Genomic DNA, 25,429 nt, shown 5'->3' on the forward strand with positions numbered 1-25,429 from the left:
GTGGGGCAGCCGCTATGGAAAACGGGTGGGTTTTTAAAGGGTTAAACAACGCTGTGTGATCCAGCAATTCTACTCCTGGGTAGTGACCCAACAAATAAAAATGCGTGTCTACACAGAAACTTGTACCTGAATGTTTGTGGCATTGTTACGCATAATCAAAGGGTGGGGACAATCCAACTTCCCGTCGGGATGGATGGGTAAACAAATTGTGGGGTACTACTTCAATGGAATGGTACTCAGCCACTAGAGGGATGAAGTATTGATACATATTAGCACTTGGACGAATCTGGAAAACGTGATAAGTGAAAGAAGCCAGGCACCAAACCACATAATTGATTTGTGATCGATTCCTTTTATATGAAATAATATAGACTAGGTAAAACCAAAGAGACTGAAAGCTGGTTAGAACCTGCCAGGGCACGGGGCTGGAGGAAATGCAGGGGACTACTCAGTGGCTATGAGGTGTGCATTTGTGGTGATGGAAAGTTTTGAACTAGAGTTGGTAATTGTGCAACACTAAGTACGCTGAATACCAGAGTTCTAGTGGTCAAATTAAAGTGGCTGAGTAATGTGGCATGTGACCTCAAGAGTTTTTTCACAGAAAGAGTTTACCAGGGCTTTTCATCATGGGAAGGATGTTCCCCAGAGAGGGGACTGAGGGGAAGGACCCCGGGGAGGTGAGCGCGGTGGCGGCAGCTGCTTGTCACCAGTGTCAGTAGTTTGCTCAGTGTCCAGGAACCTGCGCCCTGAGCAGCACCAACTGCAAAGCAGGGGCTGAGGCCTGCCAGGTGTGTCCCAGAAGGGATTTGTAGTCCAGGCCCCGGGAAAGGCAGGGACTCGGTATGCAAATAACGAGCATAAATCAAAGGGGGAACAGACACATTGCCTGGTGGCGGTGAGCAGGGTAAAAGTCCCGGATGTTCAAAACTTGAAAATGGATTCAAACAGTGAAGCATGTGGTCCTGTGCGTACAGCCCTGCACAGGAAAGTAGGCACACGGGCTCCGGAGAACCACTGACCAAGAGAAGAAAAGGGAAGTCTGCCATCCGGCATCCGCACATTCCCGCTCGCTGTGACTTTAGGATAGCTCCTAAGTCCTGGAGGTGAGAGGGGTTTGGGTGAAGATTGCTGATGAGCGTTGACTGACTTCTAGACTTGACTCCAGTCTAGTTTTCACAGAAGCTCCTACACTACAGTATTAGTTCAGTCAGTAAATTGGTCTGTGGCTGTGACGACCCAATGAGATAACTGTAAAGGCATTAGGTTTGCTGCTGGATTTAAGTCTGAATTCTGCTTGGTCAGACCCACGTGTGTGCTGTTTCACAGTTTGTGTACTCTGCTGTTCCTTTAAAAATACTTTATTATCCACTGAGCCACACCAGCCGGGGCAAAATATTATCTAAATGCTCACCAAGGAATGACCATGGAGCCCTGGCTGGTGTGGCTCAGTGGATCGAGTGCTAGCCTGCGAACCAAAAGGTCACGGGTTCGGTTCTCAGGCAGGGCACATGCCTGGGTGTGGGAGAGGCAACGAGAGGCAAACTGGTCAATGTATCTCTCACACATTGATGTTTCTCTCTCTCACCCTCTCTTCCCCTCTCTCTAAAAGTAAATAAAATCTTTAAAAAACAATGAAAATGGAAAGAAAATACTGAGTCCCAACACACCAAACATTCATTTGAATGATCTTAACTATACACTCAACTTTCTTTTACCTTCAAAAACATCTCCCAGGTCTCTGCAAACATGTTCAGTAAGTGGACATACCACTACTTACTTAACTAATCCTCTGTAGTTCACAGGTGGCAAACACACGGCCTGTGGCTGAATCCGGCCCTCTGCCTTGTTTTATCTGGCAGCAGTGCCAAGCTCCTTGCCCCTAGTTTAGGAGCAGCAACATTTATACAGTCCTAAAATTATTTCGGCCCTTTGAAAACAACCGCAAGGCTGATGTGGCCCCCGGTGAAAGTGAGTTTGACACCCCTGCAGTGTAGCTGGACATTCAGATTAGTTTTTTTCACTCACAAATAAGGTGATGACCACATTTTCACATAGAGATTATTCTATATTTAGATCCCTAAGAAAGGAATTTCTGAGTGGAAGGATGTACTTTAATGAACTTTCTTAAAACTTGAGTGGATTTGCCCTGTTACAAAACAGACACAACTATACTTTTTATAACATGCTCCTCAGACTTGATAATTGTTGTTAAGAAGAAAATTACTTTTCTGTTTGACAGCTGAAAATAATGTATATCATTGTGTTCCTTTTATTCCAAAGGAGGGGTTTTAAAAAATTTATCTTTCTTTTGTGTATTGTGTTAAAAATTTGAGGGATGGACCTTTTTTAATCTTAGTACATGTCATAATGATTACTAGTGTGTATCTAGTGAGACTATCAACTCAGTTCTGATTCGGGGAATTCATATTATCTTTGATTTTTCTTGATTACAAATCAGGCTGTAGAAATTTTTTTTCTTTGGATTTTCTAAGTTTTTAGGAGCCCTACTTATTATAATTCAAGGGCAGGCACTAGAAAGAAGGAAACTCACTTACTGAATTCTGCTGTTTGCATAAAATGCATACAAGGAATTGGCCGATATTGTTGCCTGTGGGGAAAGAAACCTAGTTTGAGGGAAACAGGAACGAAAGGGAGAATTACCATTGTGTACCATTTAGAACTTTAAAGATATGAAGTCGTGCCTAGGCCGGTGTGGCTCAGTAGGCTGGGCATCGTTCAGCAAATGGCAGGGTCACTGGTTCGATTCCTGGTCAGGGCACATACCTGGTTTGTAGACCAGGATCCTGGCTGGGGGTGCGCAAGAGGCGACCTATCAATGTTTCTCTTGCACATCAATGTTTCTCTCTCTCTCTTTTTCCCCCTCTCTTTCCCTAAAAATAAAAAAAATAAAATCTTCAAAAAATGTTGAGCCATGTGAGTGCATTACTTAGTTAAAAAAATTAAGTACATTTTAAAAATAGGAAATGGTGGAATAATGAACGCAGTTAAAAAGGATAAGTCCACTAGGAGGCAGCATTGCTCTGTCAGAGGGAGCAGCAAACTGGACAGACGGGCTTCTGCGTGGGTGTTAGGATTACAGATCGGGTTTTTTTCTTCCTCACTTTGTGTTTTGTTCTATAAGGACCTATGCAGAAATAAAATACACATTATTTAAGGAGGTGTCGAGCCCTGCCCCTCTTTAGCGGTGTATAAATTCATAAAAGTAGAGTTTCTGAGGAAGAAGGAGGTCACATTTCAAACGTTAATGGATGTATCAAACAGCCCTCCAATTGCACGGCATCACTCCACACACAGCAGGCGGGCGCCTGTTTGCCACCTCCTTGCCAACACGGCACATTGTGACATCGTTAGATCTTGTTTGACTTGATACATTTTTAAAAATCTTGCTTTAATATGTATCGATTTGGTTTTAAGGGATGCTAGTTATGTTTCCATATATTTGAAAGCAATTCATTTGCACTTCTCTGTGGACTACTTCCCGCACTCTAACGCCGGCAGGGGTTTGTCCATCTTTTCCATCGCTCTGTGCACTCAGCACGTTGAATGAGTGAGAACTTTTCTGAGCTCCGGTTCCCTCATCTATAAAATGAGGGTGTGTCTCCTTGCCAATGGACTCCTCTACAAGATTTGGATTGCACACGTAGGTCAGAGGGCAGAAAAAGCTTTATTACTGGCACAGTGAGGCTTTCTGTGGCGAGCAGGGCAGGGTCCTGAGCAAGTCAGAAGGGGACTTGGGAGAGCGAGGGGTGACTGGCCCTCTACACCATACTTAGGGCACAGAGCTCTGGTGAGGGCCAGACGAGAGGGCGAGGGCTTGGGCAGCTTAAACTCTCTGTAGGTAGGTGCCTGGGAGGGAGCCCCCAGGCTCTCCTGTGGGCTTGAAAACCGTCAAGTAAAACAAAGGAACAAAATGAAGTCAGACTTTTTATCACCGGCCGATAGAACCTCATCACATTGAAACTCTAATGAAGTGCTATACGCAATAAGCTTAGCACAGAGGATGCTGGCAGTAAATATTTGCCATTATTGTTGTTCTTAAGTCTTCCAATTCTAACATTGAAAAGAGAATTTTTGCTCTTGAGTATAACTTGAGAATATATCTTTTTCAGGAGTGATATCTATAGGTATGGATTTGAGCCACTCTTACATATAATTTGGCGTATTTGTCTTTGCAGTGCACCAGCTCTAGTGTTTTGTGTGGGGTCAAAGAAGGTACTTACATGCCCAGTTCTAGAACGCCCCATAGTGAGGGCCACGCACAGTCCCAGGGACTTCGCACATGTATGTCAGGGAGACCGGGTGACTCGAAGGAGAGACCCGGGTGACCCGGGGAGCGGGGTGGGGAGGGCGGCTTCTGACACCGAGCACGCGCACATCGGTTGCACGCAGCAGCTCCACGTGTAGACACACGCCTAACCAATGCTGATGTGTGTTCACAAACGGACATGCAGAACCATCTGTACAGCCATTGACTCACAGTTGCTCCGAACAGGAGACTCCCCAGATGTCCCTCCACAGGAGAGTGGACAGGCAGCATCTCCTCACTGGGACATTGGACACTGGACACCCAACAGCGTGAGAGATCTCAGGGACACACGGCAGTGGGACGAGGCCTCTCCACAGAACGTCAGGTGACGGAGCCCAAGACCGGATGCAGAATACGTACTGTGTGCGATTCCACTCACAAAGCACTCGGACTGATTTCCTATGTGGCATAATGGTTTTCCTGGGCGTGGCCACAAAGGGAGTTTTCAGGTTATTGGTAACATTCTATTTCTTGGTCAGGTGCTGGTTACCCAGGGGGTTCAGCTTGTAAAAATTCAGCAAGCTGCTCTCCTTTGGTATTAATACATTTCTGTATGTATGTGAAGCCCCATAAAATTTTTCAAAATCCTCATTGGGGAATATCAAAAAGGAAATTTACCACCAGGCTAACCGTGGCAATGTCTAGGTGATGAGACTCTGACTAGCATTCCCTCCTCTTTCTTTATTCATTCAATTGATTTATACTGTGTACCAGGCACTGTTTTTTAAAAAGATTTTATTTAGTTTTAGAGAGGGGGGAGGGAGGGAGAAAGAGAGGGAGTGAAGCATCGATGTGTGGTTGCCTCTCATGCGCCCCCTACCGGAACCTGGCCTGCAACCCAGGCATGTGTCCTGACTGGGAGTTGAACCTGTGACCCTTTGGTTCACACACACACACACACACACACACACACACACACACACACACTTAATCCACTGAGCCACACCAGCCAGGTGTTTTATTCAACTCTGCTGGGTATACAAGAGTACACAAAATAAAATTCTCTGTATTTGATGAGCTTACATTCTAGAAGGCAGAGCTGGACAACCAATAATAAACATGTAAATATATTATATTAAACAGTGATATTTGCTGTAGAGAAAAGCAGATCAGGAAAAGGGAGATGCAAAGTGCCCTGAGTGCTCTTTAATTAGAGCAGTCAGAAAAGGACCTCCCGATAAAAAGCAATTTGAGTAGAAGCCTACTGCTTCAAACCTTGCAGACGTGATTGGGGATAGAGGAAAAGAATGCCAGGCAGAGGGCACAGCGATTGCAAAGGCACTGAGGTGGGAGCATACTTCATTTTTCAGAGAAAATCTAGGTCATAGTGCCAAGTACCCATTTGTTGCATCTCAGCTCCAAACCCACCCTTCTGTGCCTGCTCTGTCGCTAGACTCAAAACATTTTTTGTCCCATGGCACGACATTAAGATTTGTCTGTAGAGGGCGTGGGAGAGACATTGCAGAAGAGAAGGCTTTCTTTTCTGGTTCCGCTGTGCTCTCAGCAAGCTTCTGCAGCCCGCACTGCTGCGTGGTCTCTGCAGCCCTGGGGGCTTCTGCAGGGGAGATGGCCGCCTTAGCCCCCGGTCCCACAATGCACAGTGGCCATCAGCACCCAGTGACCAGCGGCGCCCCCTCCCGCACATCCATCTTGGGTGGTTTTGGTGGTGATCGTGAATGGCTTTCCCTGGCAATCTAGAGGGCACATTTCCAGCAACTTCCACTGGTGAGACAGCATGGTGACTGCTCTGTCCTTCCTTCAAGGCGCAGCACACCCTCGCCAGCAAGGCCTGCCTGTCAACCGTGCCAGGGAGTGGCGAGTGGGCTCTCTCCCCGGGGTTCTCTGTCTCAGCCCCAGGGATAGTAGCTGCTCCCTAAATATGAAACTCCTACCTTCTTCGGAGTTCTCTTTATGCCTTACTAGCAAACATTTCATGACTCCAACCCCTCATCACGGTCAGTAATTCTTTAAATTAAACTTGCTCTGTGCAGATTAATTACCACGTGGTGTCTGTCTCACGAGTGGACTTGATGGAGACGGTCACTCTTTCTCATAAGTGGGTAAGAAAGTGGGCAACAGGCAGCTGGGCTGCCCTGAAGGACACTTGCTTTTGCTCTGAGTGACATGTAGCGCCTGCCCATGGAGGGGATTGGAGCAAAGGAATGACATGATGTGACTCAGATTTTCAAAGATGCCTTCTGGTGGCTTAGAGGAGAAGGGACAGAGGGGAGGAAGAAAAAGAAGGAGAAGGAGACCAGCGAGGAGGCTACTGTAATAGTTCAAGCGAAAGGCGGCGGGGGGTTGGGTGCGGGCAGTGGCGGCTCTGAGAGGCAGATGGACTCTGGGGACCTTCTGAAGGTAGAACTGACAGGACCTGCAGTTGGATTTAACGAGGTTGGAGAAAAACTAGCATAAGGAATAATCTCAAGGTTTTTGTCTTTAGCAGCTGGAAGGAAGGAGTTTCTATTTACGGTGGGAGGGGACAGGAAGGAGGTATTCATTCGGGGATGTATTACGTTAGACACAAGAAACTGAGACTCATTTATTTAAGAAAACCAGGAACTGTGGAGAGCCGTGGCACGTCAGCCCAGAGTGCCCCCCTGCCCACTAACCTCTGTAGTTCTGCCAGGGCAAGGCCACCAGAGGGACTCAGCTCTGCTGAGGACTGGACTGACTTTATTGGAGATGAGTGAGAAAGATTAGGTGCTCAGGTGTTAGGCAGAACACGGGTCTCCAAGGTCTGGGCAATTTTAAATGTTATTACTAAATGTTGTTCTTGCCAAATGTTAAAATGTATCACAGTATTTTGCAGACCAGCTATAAACAGGATGAGTTTGACAGGAACCCAACAGGATAAATGTCACCAACTGCAGAGGAGAAATCAATGTATAATTAACCGGATAGTGTATATGAGCATGGCTAAGCCTCCTTTCCGGGAGCCAGAGCTTTGGATCAGAATGCCCTGTGTCCTTTACTTGTTGCACGTGAATAAAACTACCTTGCAACAACCACATCTTGTTCTAGAAGAGAGCACCCCAAGCGGCCTACCTCTCGAGTTTGGTAGCACAGGCGTGATGGCGAAAGCAACAGCAATATCAGTGTATCAGTGACAAACAGTCAGAGAAGGCCACTGGCATGGCCAACCTAGGGTCTCCATACTGACCCGGGGAAGCAAAGGACAGGCGGACCAGCTGGAAACTCAGCAAGGGAGGTCTGGGAAGCGGGTCTTGATAAGACCCTGCTTATCTCTGGTGGTCTGGAAGACTGTGCTTGTGCCCACGGCTGAGAACCACGGAAGGAGAGACCAGAGAGGACACCAGCCAGCTCCTCTTCTCTGGCCGAAGAGAAGGTCTGTGAGGTCTTGCCAACACAGAATGTAAAAGGCGAGTCCCACTTGTAAGTTGCCTGAACTTTGAATGCATTCCTGAAACTGTCCATAGATGCATCAGCAAAAGATGGAAGCCATACTGTCTCAAGGCACTTCAGCACTACCTCTGACTAATCACATGCCAACCCAGGGGTGACCTCTAGGAAATCAGGCTTAAAATTAAAAACAAGGATCAAAAACAATCAAATGAACAAAACCCCCAAAGCAGACACCACAGGGATGCCAGGGAAATAGACTCCACAGAATTAATCCAGGCAAGCAAATCCAGGACACAAAGTAACAAACAACGAGAACAACTCCTCCTCCTGGGGGATTAGAATTCGGCGTTGCAAAGATATGGGATATAAAATGTTGAGTCTTCAACAGAAAGTGGAACGCACAAACACAAACCAGAAAGAAAGCAGTCTGTTTCCCCGGCAACAGGTTGCCTGGCGGTTGCCTGGTCACCGGTGGCAGCAGTCTTTGCCGCAGCAGTGCAGGCCGTCAAAATCTGCGAGCTGGAGCCCACGCTGGGCCATCTGTTTTGTGGCCACTGTGGCAGTGGTCATGCCCTTGGGATGACTAAACATTTGGGAGAACTGCAGATTTTCCTCCTTCAAAATTACAATCAGGTTATGGAGGACACGTGTGCTATGGTCTCGAATGCATAGCTGAAGAAGCATTAAGATACATTGGTTTCACCCAGAAAAGACCAGCATCCCCAGTGGTGGTATTACGGGGGAGAGATCCGAGTCAGGGGACCCACCCCCCAGCTTGTTCTCCAGTTCTTGCCTTGCTTGTAAGAGATGAAGTCAAGCAAGAGACAATATGTGTAGTGGAAATGAGACAGCAACTTTATTTATGAAGCACTTAGGAGCACAAAGCTGCAAGCAGGCACCCAGCTCATCTGAATGCCCCACATATAGAGGAAAAAAGCTGTCAGTAACTTTGTTCTCTAGACTTGAGCTGAGTCTACAAGTGGACCCTTAGCCAATCTGAGTGCACCATCTATTGGGGTTCAGGAGTTATATACCTCAGTTAGCTCCTAGGTTCCTCCTCCCTCCCTTCCTCAACCTTGGGAATAATGTACGGCTGTAGCTACAAAGGCTTTCTTTCTTAGCTAGTAAAGGCTCTCATCTCAGTGAAATTGCTACAGAGGCTCCCTTTCCCAGCACAGAGTCTCAAGGACTCCCCTCCTCCTGCCCTATCCCTGCCTGGGCGTTTGGACACCCGGAGATCTCACCGGACCAGGCTCAGCACTGCTGAGTCAGTGAGTAGGATCTCCCTCCTCCTCCCTGCCTTAGCTCACTACCTGTTCGACCCAACAGAAAAAGTAGCAGAATAAACTGTTGCAGATGATGCAGAATTAACGTTAAATAAAGTGGATGAAGAATTTGAGGAAGGAGAGATAATGAAGGAAACTCCGTTTATCTTAACATTTTAAAAGTCCAGACCTATCACTTAAATGTGAACAAATCCGCCAGACACAAAGATGTGGGACTTCCGGCCAAGATGGAGGCGTAGGTGGAAACATTGTGCCTCCTCGCACAACCAAGTTTAAAGACAACAAAGATTTAGTAACAAAAACGCAACCAAAAGAGAAAGAAAATTGAACTATATGGAAGTCCAACAACAACGAACCATTCATCCAGACCGGTAAGAGGGGCGGGGTCAGCAGGTTACGCAGGAAAGAGTGGCCGGAGGACCCTGGCGCCCAGGCGGCAGTTGGCAGATCCCAGGCGTGGGGTGGCAATGGGTGGACCCAGCGAGGGCACAAGGCAGCTGGCTGACCGTGGTCATACATTCGCATACAGATAAACCAAGTGAAAAAACGGACAGTAAGACAGACTGCATGACCCAGGGCCCCAGTGCTGGGAAATAAAACCTAAAAGCACCAACTGGAAAAACTTTCAGGGGTTTAGGTGCCAACAGAGGCTCCCAGGCTCACAGAGTTCGTTGGACAGACCTACAGGGTCCTGGAGGGTGCACAGGCCCACACACCTGGGAGCTGGCACCAGGGGGGGCCGGTTTGATTTTGGGAAGCAGCAGAGGGGACCGAAATCTGAGAGAGAGCAGAACAAATGCCATTGACCCTCTCTGACCCCACCCCCACATACAGAGCCACAACCCAGAGACTTGGGTTGCCCCACCCTGGTGAACACCTAAGGCTCCACCCCTCATATGGAACAGGCACGTACAGGCCAAAACATTATGGCTCAAGCAGAAAAACAGCTCAAAGCCCCAGAGCCAATACTTCTAAGTGACAAAGAGGTAGCCAACCTACCAATGTACAGTTCAAAACACTGGTGATCAATATGCTCACAGAATTGGTTGATTTTAGTCACAAATTAGATGAACAAATGAAGGCTAAACTAAGTGAAATGAAGGGAAATGCACAGGGAACTAATAGTGATGGGAAGGAAACTGGGACTCAAATCAAGGGAGTGGACCAGAAGGAAAAAAGAAACATTCAACCAGAACAGAATGAAAAAACAAGAATTCCAAAAAATGGGGAGAGGCTTAGGAACCTCCAGGACATCTTTAAACATTCCAGCATCCAAATTATAGGGGTACCAAAAGGGGAAGAAGAAGAGCAACAAGTAGAAAATTTATTTGAACAAATAATAAAGGAGAACTTCCCAAATCTGGCAAAGGAAATGGACTCCCAGGAAGCTCAGAGAATTTCCTTCATTGGGTCCACCAAAGAAGTTGGACCCAAGAAGAAACACACCAAGGCACATCATCATTACATTAGCCAAGATTAAAATGAAGGACAGAATCCTAGAAGCAGCAAGAAATAAGGAGACAGTAACCTACAAAGGAGTTCCCATCAGACTATCAGCTGATTTTTCAAGAGAACTTACGGGCAAGAAGAGGCTGGAAAGAAGTATTCTAAGTCATGAAAGACAAGGACCTACAACCAAGATTACTCTATCCAGCAAAGCTTTCATTTAGAATGGAAGGGCAGATAAAGTGCTTCTCCGATAAAGTCAAATTAAAGTAGTTCATCATCACCAAGCCCATATTTTATGAAATGTTAAAGGGACTTATCTAAGAAAAAGAAGATATAAAATATGAACAGTGAGCCCTGGCTGGCATGGCTCAGTGGATGGAGCGCTGGCCTGCGAACCATGGGGTCTCAGTTTGGTTCGGTTTGGTTCCCGGTTGGGGCACATGCCCGGGGTTGTGGGCTGGTTCCCAGCAGGGGACACTTGAGAGGCAACCATACATTGGTGTTTCTCTCCCTTTGTCCTTCCCTTCCCCTCTGGGGATGAATAAATAAAATCTTTAAAAAAATGAACAGTGAAAGGACATCATACTCACAGTTATTAACAACCACTCCTAAAACAAAAGCAAACTAAGAGGACAGCTAGATCAGGAGCATAACCATAGAAATGAAGATCACATGGAAGGTTAGCAACAGGGGAGTGGGAGGAGGAGAAGGGGGGAAAAGGTATAAAGAATAAGTAGTACAGATGGTAGGTAGAAAATAGACAGGGGGAGGACAAGAATAGTATGGGAAATATAGAATCTAAAGAACTTGTGACACATGGACATAAACTAAAGGGGGGGAATGGTGGGGGAGGGGTGTGCAAGGTGGAGGGGAATGAAGGGGGGAAATGGGACAACTGTAATGGCATAATCAATAAAATATATATATTTTTAAAAAGATGTGTCAGAGCCCACAGCAGATGCTGTAGAATGGGGTCCAGAGGTGGAACGTGGACCATCGCAACTGAAGGTCATGAACAGGACAGACAGTAGAGGTTGGAGAATCCTTGTGGACCAAATGCACCAGCACAAAAGTGGGGCTGAATCTGCTCTAAAGGAGACCGACGGACCGTTGGACGAACTCCACAATGAAAGCAGTAGGACTCTGGAAAAGGCCAGCAGCCAAGAAAAGTACATCAGCAACCAGCCTGAGCACTTGGCTCAAGAATGTCATGCAGCTCCAGCTCTGCTGACCGAGCCCAGGGAGCGATGCCAGCAACGAAAGGGCAGAGTGACTGTCTGCAAGGACCAGTCTGCTGTCCTGAGGTTACCCGGGAACTAGAAAAGGTAAAGCAAGAAATGGAAGAGAAAGGGTAGCAGTGAAACTGAGGTGCCCCTTTGGCGAGGAGAAGCAGATCCCACCCACACTGAAGCAAGACACTGTTCACATGAACATTAGAATGGATCTTAGGGGAGACACATTAGTCCATTCAAAATGGAAGAGCCCTGGCTGGAGTGGCTCCGTGGGTTGGGCACTGGCCTGTGAACCGAAATGGCCTCCAGTTTGGTTCTCAATCAGGGCGCAGGCCGGGGTTGCGCCCGGTTGGGGGTGCGAGAGAGGCAACAACCCATCTCACACACTGATGTTTCTCTCCCTCTCTTTCTCCCTCCCTTACCCTCTCTTTAAAAAAGAAATAAAATCTTAAAAACAAAACAAAACAAAACTGAAGGAGAAGTCTGACGTGGCTGGGTACATGCATGCAACAATCATTCCAGAATTTGCATTGGGTTCTTACTGAAACGGGCTGTTTTACTGAGCTTCTCATCAGTTGGCCCTTTTAGACCAAACCATAGTTCAGGTTGCATATTTCAAAACACAATTATACTTCTTAACACATCTTCAATGGGTATTTTTACACACACACATATGTTGTATCATGATGGTTATGGATGGTTAAAGCCTTTAAAACAAATATCATATTTAATAAAGTAATTAAAAATTCTCACTTTCAAAAAAGAGAAGAAAAAGGCAGTCAGTGCACAGTGTCTGAGGGGCCCAGACGTCAGACTTAGCAAAGACCTCAAAGCAGCCACTACCAGTGTGTTGAACTAACAGACTGGTACAACGCTGAGTGGCGGTCAGTTTTATTTTCTTTTTTTGGCACGTATCACCTCATTTAATTTGCTTATTTATTCATGAATTTGTTAACTTTCATTTCTCATTTTACTTTTTATAGCTTTTAAAATATTGTGACGGAACACCTGTTGGCACCAGCAGGAAGGAAATTCCCGTAAGCACAGGGAATTTGAAACATTGCTCTTCAGTCCTTGGGTTGAACGGAATGCTGGGCGGTGGACGTGAGGATGCATTCCCCAGACCTTCCTTCAATGGCGGGCTTGTTGCCCCAACTGCTAGGACTGCTGCCTGCAGGGGACCCTCAGCTGCCAGCAGCTTCCGGGGTGGCCTTACTGCAGAGAGTCATCTTGCCCAAAGTCAGGCCCCTTCTGGGGCAGATCAGTGACAGATGCAAGCATAGACGGGTCTGGCCATACCAGCTCAATCTGTGATGACTCTGATGGGTCATTCTAGCTCCAGAGCTGCCCGTGAGGTGGGCCAAGGCTGTCACTGTCTGCATTATGGTTTGATTCCTCCCTCTCCCTGCTCCCCTGCTTCCTCTGGTGTTGATCCCTCAGCCATTCCTCAGTAAACGTCCTGCACCCTGAACTTCATCTCAGAATCGGATTCCCGGGGACTTCAACCTGCAACAGCTGAGCTTGAGGACAATGGGCAGCCAGCATTTGCTGAAAGGAAGTGCAGTCTGGGGCCACTGCAAGGGAGACCTTCTCTGATGACATGTGCAGCCTCCCTGCTGAAAAGAGCATCCTTTACTCTGAGTGGGATATCGCCTCCTGTTCTGGTGGCAGGTGTGTAGCTAAGTACCTTTTGCTCATGGAAAACGTGAGTACACATGAGTGGTGGAGAGGGCCCTGCTCAGATCCAGCTTTTACATTTATTCCTGGAGACCTGGGCTGTGAACGCAGACTCCCACAGCAGGACAGAGCTGAAGAACCCAGGGGTCACCACACTTTGTAAATGTTTCTGCCCTACAACCCTAAAGGGAGAGGCAGGTGAGTTCAAAACCCTGGTCCAGCACGAGAGGTGTGTTTACCCAGTGACATCAAGTACGCCAGAGGGGTGTGTGGCTCTCCATTTGAGAGGCTTAGATGTGGATGAGAAACGCAAGCCAAGACCTAGAGTCAGGTCTGGCTGGGGTCAGACTGAGGTCAGGACTCAGTGTGGGGCCAGAGCTCAGACCCAGATCAGGTTCTTTTTGGGATGGAGGCACAGGCTGGGTTCTGGGCTCAATCAGAGATCAGGATTAGAGCTCAGTCTTGTTCTGGATTTAGCCTGAAGCCAGGATGAGAGCTCAGTCTGCAGGCAGGACTTAGTCTGAGGTCGGGATGAGAGTTTAGCCTGGGACAAGAATTTAGTCTGAGGTTGGAGTTGATCCCCAGGCCACTTCTCAATCAACCTCCTGCACCCTAAACTGCATCTCAGAGTCAGCTTCCTGGGGAGCTTCACCGGCAGCCGCTGAGCTTGAGGAAGATGGGCAATTGGCGTTTGCTGGAAGAATGAGGGGTCTGGGTCCACCACAAGGGAGGCCGTCTCAGTCTCCCTGCTGAAACTGTCTTTTGTACGAAGAGAAGGAGATCACCTCCTACGGTCTTCAGCCCCCAGTGCCCCTTCCCGCTGCTCCACCCTGCCTGCTCTGAACCTCCAGCTGCCCTTCTTTTAGAGGATCAGCATCCAAAATCTAGGTTTGGAAAGCGGGTGCTGAGCTGAGGCAGCTCAAATGTCTGAATTATTAAATGCATCCACTCCTCTGGATTCTCTAAGCTGTCCCCATGCTGTGTAGGGTCACCAGAGAAATGCCATCACTGAGGCCTTAGTCACAAGGTTCCTCCATTGAACCCTGTCCATGTGTTTGCCTGACCCCCTTTTTGCAAGGACCCATGACATCAATTGTCCCCACTTGAGGTTGCATCCAGGAGGTGTTGCACTGCAGATAAGCCTCCTTTTGTTGTGGTTGTTCAGATTACTTAAATGGTGTCAAGCATACTCAGAAAGAGTCAGGAGGCTTTGACTAGAAATAAAATAACAAAGATTTATTTGAGGGCCTTAGGATTTGCAAAGGGGAAACACAACTCAGAACATTCAGAATGTTCTGAAGGAGACAAAAAGCTGAGGGTTCTGATAGTGAAAAGTACATTCTTGAGAAGAATTAGTCCTGTATTCTTAGACCCTGGGGTGGTCTGAGATGGCAATCTTCAGCTGTCTGGTGATCTGACAATGAGATAGTCTCTCTTGAGGTCATTCAGATGGTCATCTGAGGGTTCGAAGGATGTCCAGGCACTGATGCACAATGACCCAATGGGCATGCAGGTGTTGATGCAGGACTGGAAAGTCCAAAAGTTTAAGTTCCCAGAATCAATGAAATCAAGCATAGAATTGTTCGCTCATGCTTCAGCCCACTTAACTTTAATAATTTAGTAGCTTTATTATCATGGCTCCATTTTATTCCTTCACTCTATTCCTCAATTCTATGGTTAGTTGTCATTCCTTTGGCCATCTAGAACACTTTGGAGCTGATTTTCAGGTCTGATGCAGTTATTTTCAGAGCCTGGGGGTCTCTGCTCTGGTCCTCATCCCAGGGGTTTCTGTCCTGTTTGATGTTCACAGTGTGATTGTGAGCAGTGTAAGCTGCTGGGAAAGTTCTGCAAAGTCAACACTATTCTGGTTTCAAAGAAGTAAATTGACTCTGTGCTGACTATGTGAGGTCATTTATGACCGTAACCAGATCAGATTTGGGGCTGCCTACCCAAACGTAGTCCAATCTTGATGGCTCCCCCTGTGTCTTCAGCTTCTTCCAGGCAGAAGTGGCCCCTCAGATGCTGGGCCTGGGTCTTCACTGAGGGAAAATCTCCCACCCCTTCAAGTCTAATGCTCTTCAGGGACACGACTTTGGGTTAAAACTTAGATGGTGTAAGTGGCAAGCACAAGTCCATGGTCAAGGCTCTTCACTGTATGTAAAATGGAAGTGTTGAGGAATGTTAAGGTTTCAGCTGGAAAACCTTTGGGTTCTCTGCAAGAGCCAGGAGGAGCTTCTTGGGTCTGGATGTGGTCAGAGCACTGAAATGCTGAGAGAGAAGCAATGAGAGCCCAGGGGTCAGCCAGGGTGACGGTGATCTGGCTGGCAGGTGGTGGCAGTGCTGGGTCCGTTGGGGTTACCTTGATGCTCCCTCTGTCAGCCTTCCAGCAACAAGGGTGATGAGATGAAGGTGGTAAAGGCTCCCTACATAATCCTTCATTGTCGAAAAGTTTAAGGATTACTGAGCCTAACATCTCATTTTACAGATAGGGAAACCAAGGCCAAAGCAGGGAGGAACGTGCCCAAGTTCACAGAGTGGGGCAGAAGCTGAAGCAGGACTGGAACCCAGGCCTCCTGGCTCCCACATGGTAGGGGCAAAAAGGTGGACAGGAGAGGAACGAGAGCCATCTCTTCTTCGCTCATCCTCTCGTGGCCCATCACTTGGCTTTGGCCACGTGGATGATCACGAAGCCCTTGATGTCCGAGAAGTGGGAGCTGACAAGGTCCACCTGTAGCTGCCTTGAACCGCTCTTGGAGGGGGTGATGCTGAACTGAACCAAGGCCCTCTCCTGGGGTTCTAGGCTGGGCACACTGGGGGAAGGGGAAAGGAGAAAGGCAGACCATCAGTACTCTCTCATTCCTGAGCCTGGCCTGCCAGCCATGGCTCTCCAGAACTCTCCAGATCAAGGTCACACCCTGTGGCTTGACATTCAAGCCTCCAACTTAATAGGCTCCATTAATATACTTACAACTTAATCTTTCCTTCCCAGCCAGTCAGGCTATTCTCCTCCCTATGCCCAGGACATTTCTTACTGCTTCTTCTGTCTGGGATTTTTTTCATCACTGTTCTTCCTAACTAGGATGTCCTTCCCATTTAAATCCGACCCAAGGCCAAGATCAAGTTTCTCTTCTCCAAGAGACCTTCCCTGACTACACAGGCCAAGGAGACTTCTAACTGGGAAGTCCTCCCTCCTTCTTGATACTCAAAATCTCCTGAATTGATCATTTAAGGTCTATATTAAATATCAGCTCTGCCGTGGCTTCACCATGGTCCCACCTCATCCCCACACAAGGGCTGCCTCTGATTCCCAAGACCTTGGGGACCCGTGTGTCTGCATAAATCACACTGTCTTCATTTAAAAGGCCATCTGTCTCTGAAAGCCCTTCTCAAGGAAGAACCTCATTTTTTCATCTCGGTGTTCCCAACAGTTGACATGTTGCTCAGAGTACAGGTCAGTATGGTCAGGACCATAGAAATGAGTGAGTGAATGAATGAAAGAATAAATGAGTGCATGAATCATTGAGAATGAATAAGTAGATAAATGAGTGTAAATAAATGGAACATGTGTGAATGAGACAGGGAGGGCATATATGAATGAGTGAGTGAATGTGTAAAGGAGTGAGCAAGTTAAAGAAAGATGAATGGATGAATGAACCAGTCACAACTCAGCTGAGTATAAATGGATAAGTGAGTGAATGAGTAAAAACATGAAAAAAAGAATGAGTGAATGAGTGAGTAAAAGAGAGCAAATGAATAAAAGTGAGTTAATACATAAGTAAATGTATAAATGAATAAAAATATGAGTAAGTGAATAGTGGATGAGTTACATAATTAAGTTAACGATTAAGTGAATGAATGAAGGCTGATGTGTTGAGACAGTGGGCTAATTCCTGGGGGTCCAGAATCTCTCCTGCACTGCCTCACCAGCAGCTTCTCTATAGCCCATCTTACAACAAGGCAGCCACACCCCCCACTTCCAGCACCCACAAGCTGGCACTTACCTGATGCTCTGCTGTCCCTGGAGAAGGCCACTGCCCTCCACCATCAGTTTACAGTCCTCCACTCTCTCCAAAAGGGGGTTGACCACCATCACTTCCACTACAACTGCCACCCCCACCATGGCTGGGCCCAGCACCTGGAGGGGCAATACCCATAAATTATTCCATTCCTCCAGCAAAACCCACAGTCTTGTCTGGGTAAGAGAATGGGGCAAAATCATGTCTACCCCTTGCTTTCATATACCCAGTTACCAAGCTCCCTCATTATATCCACGCCCCTGTCCCCACATCCTTGCCATTTCTCCCACCCTTGAGAGCTGAAGCTGGAGCTAAAAGCACAAACTCCCAGACTCTGATTCCCTCCCTCAGCTCTGCTCGGAACAGGGTGGTGGATGCAGACAGGAGTCACCTTGATGGTGATGAAGTCCTCCAGAGTAATGTCCTTTTCTACCAGGAGCTTCTCTCCTTTGCTGACCAGGCACATGGCAGCCAAGAGGATCTTCTTGTCTTCTGTCAGGTCTTCCTTATATTGAGAGTAAGATATTGTGATTGGGATCCTTTTCTCTGGAAGGGAAAGCAGAGGTGAAAGTTGGGGATCCAATGCTCTTTTTCAAAAGAACCTAGAAAGAGGAAGAGAAGGTTCAACTCATAGTTACACTCTTTCTGGTTCTTGCAACCAACTGAGGCAGGCATTATCATGCTCAGTTCATGGATGAAGAAACCTAAGGCTCAGGGGAGGGCAATTTCTCATCCAGTGTCAGCTGGCAAGTAAATTAAGGAGCTGAATGAGATGAGATTCAAATTCAGGCCAGTCAGCTACCATGACAACAGATTGTCTCTCCAAGAGCTCCTGGAGATGTGTTTAAACTTTTCCTCATTGTTCCAGATGGAAATCTCTCAGTTCATCAATCATTCATCTCACCAGGAATTCACTCACTATTTATTGAGCACATATCATGTGCTAGATGCAGAGAAGGGGGAAGCCAAAGACCTGTCTCAAGCTTCCAATCCAAGAAGGAGGCCAATTTCTCTGCAGTTCTCCAAATCTTCCCTCCCCATTAAGGCCCAGTCCCAATCAGCCCCACCAGTTATGAAAAACCTTCACCGATAGCCCGACCCAGTGATCTTGTGCCCCCTCCTAAGCTCCTATGGTCCTCGCCATCTCTGTCTCTCTCACCAGCCACAAGCACTCTGCCTATGTATTCTCTTCCTGTAACTATAGATTACCATAGCCCATGTCTGACTGTCAGTCATACTAAGGATAAAATTTAGTTTGCTCCAGTCCCTAGCATCCTCTACTGCTCCCTTGCCACTGCTTTCTTTATTTCTGTTGCCTTCCTGCCCTTGAAGTCATCTGAGTTTTAAACCTGTGGAAAAGTTCCTTAAAGGGCTTGAACTTGGCTCACACACACTCTTTCCCAAGAATTTTGATTAGGAGCATTTACAAAAAACCTGCAGCTACAACATACATTACGATGAGAAGCTCAAAGCTTCCCCAGTAAGACTGGGAACAAAGCAAGGATGTCTCCTCTCATCACTCTTTTTTAACGTTGTACTGAAGGTTTTAGCTAAGGCAATAAGACAAGAAAAGGAAATAAAAGTATACAGATTGGGAAGGAAGAAACAGAACTCTTTGTTCACAGATGACATGACATCTGTGTAATCTATGAAAAAACAACAAAAAAATCCTAGAACTCATATGTGATTACAGCAAGGTCACAGGATACACAATTAATATACAGAAGCTAATCACTTTCCTATACACCAGCAGTGAAGTGAGATTTGAAATTAAAAACACAATGTCATTTACATTAGCGCCACCAAAGTGAAATACTTAGTCATTGATCTAACAAAATATATGCAAGATCTATATGAGGAAAACAACAAAACTCTGATGAAACAAATCAAAGAACTAAATAAAAGGAGAGAGATTTCATGTTCATGTATAGGATGGCTCAATAACATCCAGATATCAGTTCTTCCTGCCTTGACCTCTATTTAAGGCAACCCTATTGAAGTCCCAGCAAGTTATTTCATGGATATTGAAAAACTGATCCTAAAGTTTATGTAGAAAGGCAAAAGACCCAGAACCACTAACACAATATTGAAGGAGAAGATCAGAGGAAGGGTGCTACCTGACTTCAAGGCTTACTAAAAGCTACAGAAACCACCACAGTGTGGAACTGGTGAAAGAATAGACAAATACATCAATGGAAGAAAACAGAGAGCCCAGAACACAAATATAGTCAATAGATCTTGGACAAAGGGGCAAAGGAAATAATAGAGAAGAAATGATAGATTTTAAAAACAAATAATGCTGGAATAATTGGGCATCAGAATACAAATAAATAAACAAGCATAAATAACTGTAGACACAGATTTACACCCTTTATAAAAATGAGCTCAAATGGATCATAAGCCTAAATGAAAAATGCAAAACTATGAAACTTGTACAAGAAAACCTAGAGATCTTGGGTGTAACCCAGATTTTTAGATGCAACATCACAGGCACAACCCATGAAAGAAAAAACTGACAAGTTGTACTTCATTAAAATTAAAGCTGTCAAGAAAACGAGAAAGCAGGCCACAGACTGGGAAACAGTATTTGCAAAAGACAAATTTGACAAAGGACTGTTACCCCCAATATGTAAAGAACCGTCGAAGTCAACAATAAGAAAATGAACAACACAAGTAAAAAATGGGCAAAGGATAGGAACATCCAAGAAGCTATACAGATGCATATGAAAAGATGCTCAACATCTTACCCCATGAAGACATTGCAAATGAAAACAACAATGAGATACCAGTACACGCCTATCAGAATGGCCAAAATCCAAAACACTGACAACACCAAACACTGGAGAGGATGCAGAGCATCAGTAGATCCTTATTGCTGGTGGAATATAAAATGGTACAGACATTTTGAAAGACAGTTTGGCAGTTTCTTAGAAAACTATACATACTTTTATACTATCCAGCAATCATGCTCCTTGGTATTTACCCAAATGAATTGAAAACTGTTCTCCCAAAACCTGCGCACAGATGTTTATAGCAGTTTTCTTTATCACTGCTCAAACTTGGAAGCAACCAAGATGTCTTTCAGTAGGTGAATGCATAAATAAACTGTGGTACATCCATATAATGGAATATTATTCAGCACTAAAAAGCAATGAGCTACTAAGACACACACACACACACACACACACACACACACACACACAGAGAAACAACCATGGAGTAATTTAAAATACATGTTTCTAAGTGAAAGAAAGCCTTTTCCAGTTTGAAAAGGCTGTAGGACCTTCTCAAAAGGCAAAACCATGGAGACAGTAAAAAGATCAGTGGCTGCCAAGGGTCTGAGGAGAGGGAAGGAGGAATGAATTGGTGAAAAAACCCCAAACACCCCAGAATTTTAGGGCAGTGAAACTATTCTATATGATATTCTAGGGGTGGATGCATGTCATTATGGATTTGCCAAAACCGTAGAACTCGCAACATAGTGAACCTAATGTAGACTCTGGACTTTAGTTATAAATAAGGTATCAGTATTAACTCATTGGCTATAACAAATGTACCACGTTAGTGCAAAATGTTAATAATACAGAAAGATGGGAGGTAGTGAGGGGACTGTTAGGGTAAAGCTGCTAAAAATGTCTAATTAAAAAATGATAAATTTAAATAAGCGATGTACTTTAATAGTCCCACCATTTGGCTCAGAAATATCATGTTTGTGAATCTATTCTAACAAAACAATAAAAAATCCCGGTGAGAAAAATGGATTTTTTTTGCACCAAGATGTGTACTTTAGATGTTTATATTTTGAAATAGCTATAAGCTGGTAATTACCCAAAGGAGGGGGAAGATAAAATAAATCACTATACATTTATTTACAGATCACACACCTATTAAAGTGATGTTAATGAAAGGCTTATAAACATTTTAAATTACAATGTAATGTGAAAAGAGTAGGGCACCAATGAGCATTTGCAATATAATTAGAACAGTGTTTTTCAAAAAGCAAACAGGCATTAAAAATTTGGAATGAAGACATGTTCATTTGTAGGTGGGTGGCAGTGATTGTGTGATCTTTCCCTTGTGTGCTCTAAATTGTTAGTGAGTATATACTATTTTCAATATAAAAAAATTGCTGAAAGCCAGGAGATAGTATATGTTAATTAATATTTCATTATAAAGTGTGATTTAGATTTTGTGAAAGTTAAATGGCACCTCCTTCACATGTTTCACGCCTTGTCAAAATACCCAAGTTTCACTCTCCAGAAATTGGACCAGAGGAACAATTTCTTTTTTTTTTACATTTTTAAAAACTTTTAAAAAATGTAATTAGTGTTCAAGTACAGTGTATAAAGGACACATGGACAAAAACTAAGGGGGGTGGAAATGGGAGGGAGGTGGGGAGCACGGGGGTGGGTGGGAGCGGATGGGAGTAAAAGACAGGAAAAAAGATAAAAGGAACAATTTCTTTGTGTAATTGAATCCTTAGAGTTCAAGAAGGTATATGAAGAGATAGGTAAAGAGAAAGGAGCCAGTGGGGGAGGGCCATAGAGACATGTAAACAGAGAGAGAGAGAGAGAGAGAGAGAGAGAGATGGAAAAGGATAAAGAATAATCAAGTGAGATACATTTAGTAAATTGTGTATGAGGTCCTACCCAGGCACCGGGAATCCAACCCACAGCCCTTGGCTCGCAGGCTGGCACTCAGTCCACTGAGCCACACCAGCCAGGGCTGGGACACCTCTCTGACCTGCCCCTCTCATGAAGAACACCTGGATTTTAGAAAGGTAACACAATGCATATTCCATATATTATAGGTTTCCAGCAAGTGTTTATTTGGCACGTAAATACTCATACTAATTCGACAGAGCATAAATCATCTCACTGTTAGGTCAGTGTTTCCACCAGATGATGGTGGACTTTTATTACTACTCTCAATATTTAGCCCCGCCCTCCCCACCCCAAGCCTCAGTTTTCTCATCTGGAGCAGAGGAGACGCGCAAGGCACTGAGCACAGGCTAGGACTACCCTCTTCTTTCCTGGGAGTGAATGTAGGGTTGTGTGAAGTCAACCCCCGCCCCCAAGTCTCCAGGTCCCGCCCCGCGGAGGCGTTCTTACCTTCCTCCGGCCCCAGCCGCACGGTGTGGGATTCTTGTAGGATCTCTGCCACTGGCTTGCGGGTGTAGAGGATGGTGGCACTGCTCAGGTTGACTCGGACCCTCTGGGCCCGGGAGATGAGGTTGGTTAAGCACAGGGCCAGCTTTAGGTCATGGCCCAGCAAGGGTGGCTCCAGCACCCTGAACTTGCCGGTGATGCTGGGCTTGGCGGCGGGTTCTAGAAGGTCCTCACACCAGAGACCTCGGCCACCGCCCCTGCGGACCCGTCCTCTCCTTCCAGAGGCTTCCACGCCGAACAGCTTCCTCAGGGCCTTCCTGTACACCTGCCTCTCTTTCCGGGACCCTGCAAGGGCATCGCACACCCCTGAGACCCAAGGCCATCTTCTCTCGTTTCCCCTCTTCTGCAGGCAAAACCACCCTCACCCGCTCACTGCTTTAATTTACCACGGCTGCTGGAGCCTCAGATTGACAGCTCAGGGGCCGCACGCAGACCTCAGCATTGTGTTTGGTTCTGGGACTATTTAAATAAAGTTTTCATCAGTTGCCAACGACTTAGGATCAGGAAATTCCACATAATACAGATTTGTAGCATCTTTGACAACTGGGTCTGAAGTCTCATGTGATAATGATAGCTGTCACTTCCGTAGACTGACCCTGTGCCCCCGTGAGGTAGGTACTGTTATCCCCATTTTACAGAGAAGGAACCCAAGGCACAGAGAAGTAGAGCAATTTGTAAGGGAGGCAGGATTTGAAACCAAGCAGTCTGGCTCCAGTTGCATGTGTTTTTTTTTTTTTTTTTTTAAGATTTTATTAATCTATTCTAGACAGAGGGGAAGGGAGGAAGAAAGAGAGGGAGAGAAACATCAGTGCTTGGCCTCCTCTCCGGGGCCCTGCCCCGGGGACCTGACCAGACTGAAACCCAGGCATGTGCCCTGACCTGGAATTGAATTGGCAACCTCCTGGTTCGCAGGCCAGAGCTCAATCCACTCAACCACGACAGCCAGGGCCAATTCCATGTTCTTAACCATATGCTCCCTTTCCACTCCACATGGCAGTATCAGTCTAGAGTGGCAACGCGGGTGCTCGCTCTGGACAGCAAGTCACTCTCCTCCATGGTTTCTACCCACTGGCCTGCTGCTCTCATGGGGGAGGGGCCCATCTGCAAGGCCCCTGAAGACACGTGAGTTTAGGACCCCTGCTCTCTCACGTTCCCTGTTGCTAGCACAGGCCTGTTTTTGACCCCCCAGACCAATACACCTAACTGGATAGCTCCCACCCACACCCCTGCCCTGCAAGAAGTCGCGCAGATGCCTCAGATCCAACCAAACAGGCCATTCCTTCTCCCCAACAGCGCCCCTTATCTGAACAAATGGCTCCACGTTCGCCCACTGATTTACTCAGTAAATGTGCCTCCATTCGCCAAGCGTACAAGCTGAAAACTGGGAGCGCCCTTGACTCTTTCCTCACCCTTGCCGCCTGCAGCTGATCAGCCCCCAAGGTCTGCTTAGCGTCCTCATTCATTGATCTGCACAATCTGCCCTCTCCTCCCCTCTCATCTCCCACCAGACCACCTCACCATCAGGTCAGCTGGCCACCACATGTTGTGGATTTTTATTATATATATATTTTTTAAATTTATTTTTTATTTAAAATTTTTTTATTGATTATGCCATTACAATTGTCCCATTCCTCCCTTCATTCCCTTCCACCCTACCCCCCATCCCCACCATTACCCCCCCTTTAGTTTATGACCGTGTGTCTCAAGTTCTTTAAATTCTATCTTTCCCATACTATTCTTATCCCCCCATCAATTTTCTATCTACTGTCTATGCTACTTATTTTCTGTACCTTCTACCCCCTTCTCCTCCTCCCACTCCCCTGTTGCTAACCCTCCTTGAGATCTTCATTTCTATGTTTCTGCTCCTGATCTAGCTGTCCTTTTAGTTTGCTTTTGTTTTAGGTGTGGTTGTTAATAGCTGTGAGTTTGCTGTCCTTTCACTGTTCATCTTTTTTTAACTTCTTTTTCTTAGGTAAGTACCTTTAACATTTCATATAATAAGGGCTTGGTGATGATGAACTCCTTGAATTTGGTCTTATCTGAGAAGCACTTTATCTGTCCTTCCATTCTAAATGAAAGTTTTGCTGGATAGAGCAATCTTGGTTGTAGGTCTTTGGATTTCATGACTTGGAATACCTCTTTCCAGCCCCTTCTTTCCTGGAAGGTCCCTTTTGAGAAAGAGACAGCTGACAGTCTGATAGGAACTCTTTTGTAGGTGACTGTCCCCTTAGCTCTTGCTGCTTCTAGGATTCTCTGCTTCATTTTAATCTTGGCTAATGTAATTATGATGTGCCTTGGTGTGTTTCTTCTTGGGTCCAACTTCTTTGGGACTCTCTGAGCTTCCTTGGATTTCCTGGAAGTCTATTGCCTTTGGCAGATTGGAGAAATTCTCCTTTATTATTTGTTCAAATAAGTTTTCCACTGGTGGCTGTTCCTTTCCCCCTTCTGGTACCCCTATAATTCGAATGTTGGAGTGTTTAAAGATGTCCTGGAGGTTCCTAAGACTCTCCTCATTTTTTTGAATGCTTGTTTCTTCATATTTTTCTGTTTGGTCATTTTTTCCTTCCTTCTGGTCCACTCCATTGATTTGAGTCCCAGTTTCCTTTTCATTGCTATTGGTTTCCTGTGCAATTCCATTCATCTCAACTAGTTTCGCCTTCATATGTTTCTCTAATTTGTGGCTATAATCAACCAGTTCTGTGAGGATCCTGATCACCAGTGTTTTAAACTGTGCATCTGAGAGTTTTGCTATTTCTTCATCACTTAGATTTATAGGCTCTGGGGCTTTGAGATCTTCTTGAGCCATTTTTGGTCTGTTCTCGCCCGTTAAGTCTGAGGAGTGGAGTCTTGGACTCCCAGGTTGCTGGATTGTGACGCTGTATGTGGGGCCATGGTCAGAGCGGGGAAA

At 45.9% G+C, this 25,429-nt stretch overlaps 1 protein-coding gene and 1 pseudogene across 1 annotated transcript in view; one reads left to right on the forward strand and one right to left on the reverse strand.

The window, feature by feature from the left end:
* The first annotated feature begins 8,283 nt into the window (after positions 1 to 8,283).
* Positions 8,284 to 12,205, forward strand: LOC119046226 (intraflagellar transport protein 57 homolog; annotated as a pseudogene).
* Positions 12,206 to 15,993: 3,788 nt separating this feature from the next.
* The window catches only part of TGM6 (transglutaminase 6), a 31,766-nt gene continuing 22,330 nt past the window's right edge, over positions 15,994 to 25,429 (reverse strand). Inside the window, exons 10-13 of the mRNA XM_037141161.2 lie at positions 22,465 to 22,806; positions 17,745 to 17,899; positions 17,339 to 17,472; positions 15,994 to 16,147 (exon numbers count right to left, since the gene is read on the reverse strand). Coding sequence (XP_036997056.2) covers positions 15,994 to 16,147; positions 17,339 to 17,472; positions 17,745 to 17,899; positions 22,465 to 22,806 — 785 coding nt within the window. The remainder of the gene's footprint in view (positions 16,148 to 17,338; positions 17,473 to 17,744; positions 17,900 to 22,464; positions 22,807 to 25,429) is intronic.

This window comes from Artibeus jamaicensis, unplaced genomic scaffold (assembly GCF_021234435.1).
Source record: "Artibeus jamaicensis isolate MK-2021 breed Jamaican fruit bat unplaced genomic scaffold, CSHL_Jam_final contig_685, whole genome shotgun sequence".
In the NCBI taxonomy this organism is placed as follows: Eukaryota; Metazoa; Chordata; class Mammalia; order Chiroptera; family Phyllostomidae; genus Artibeus; species Artibeus jamaicensis.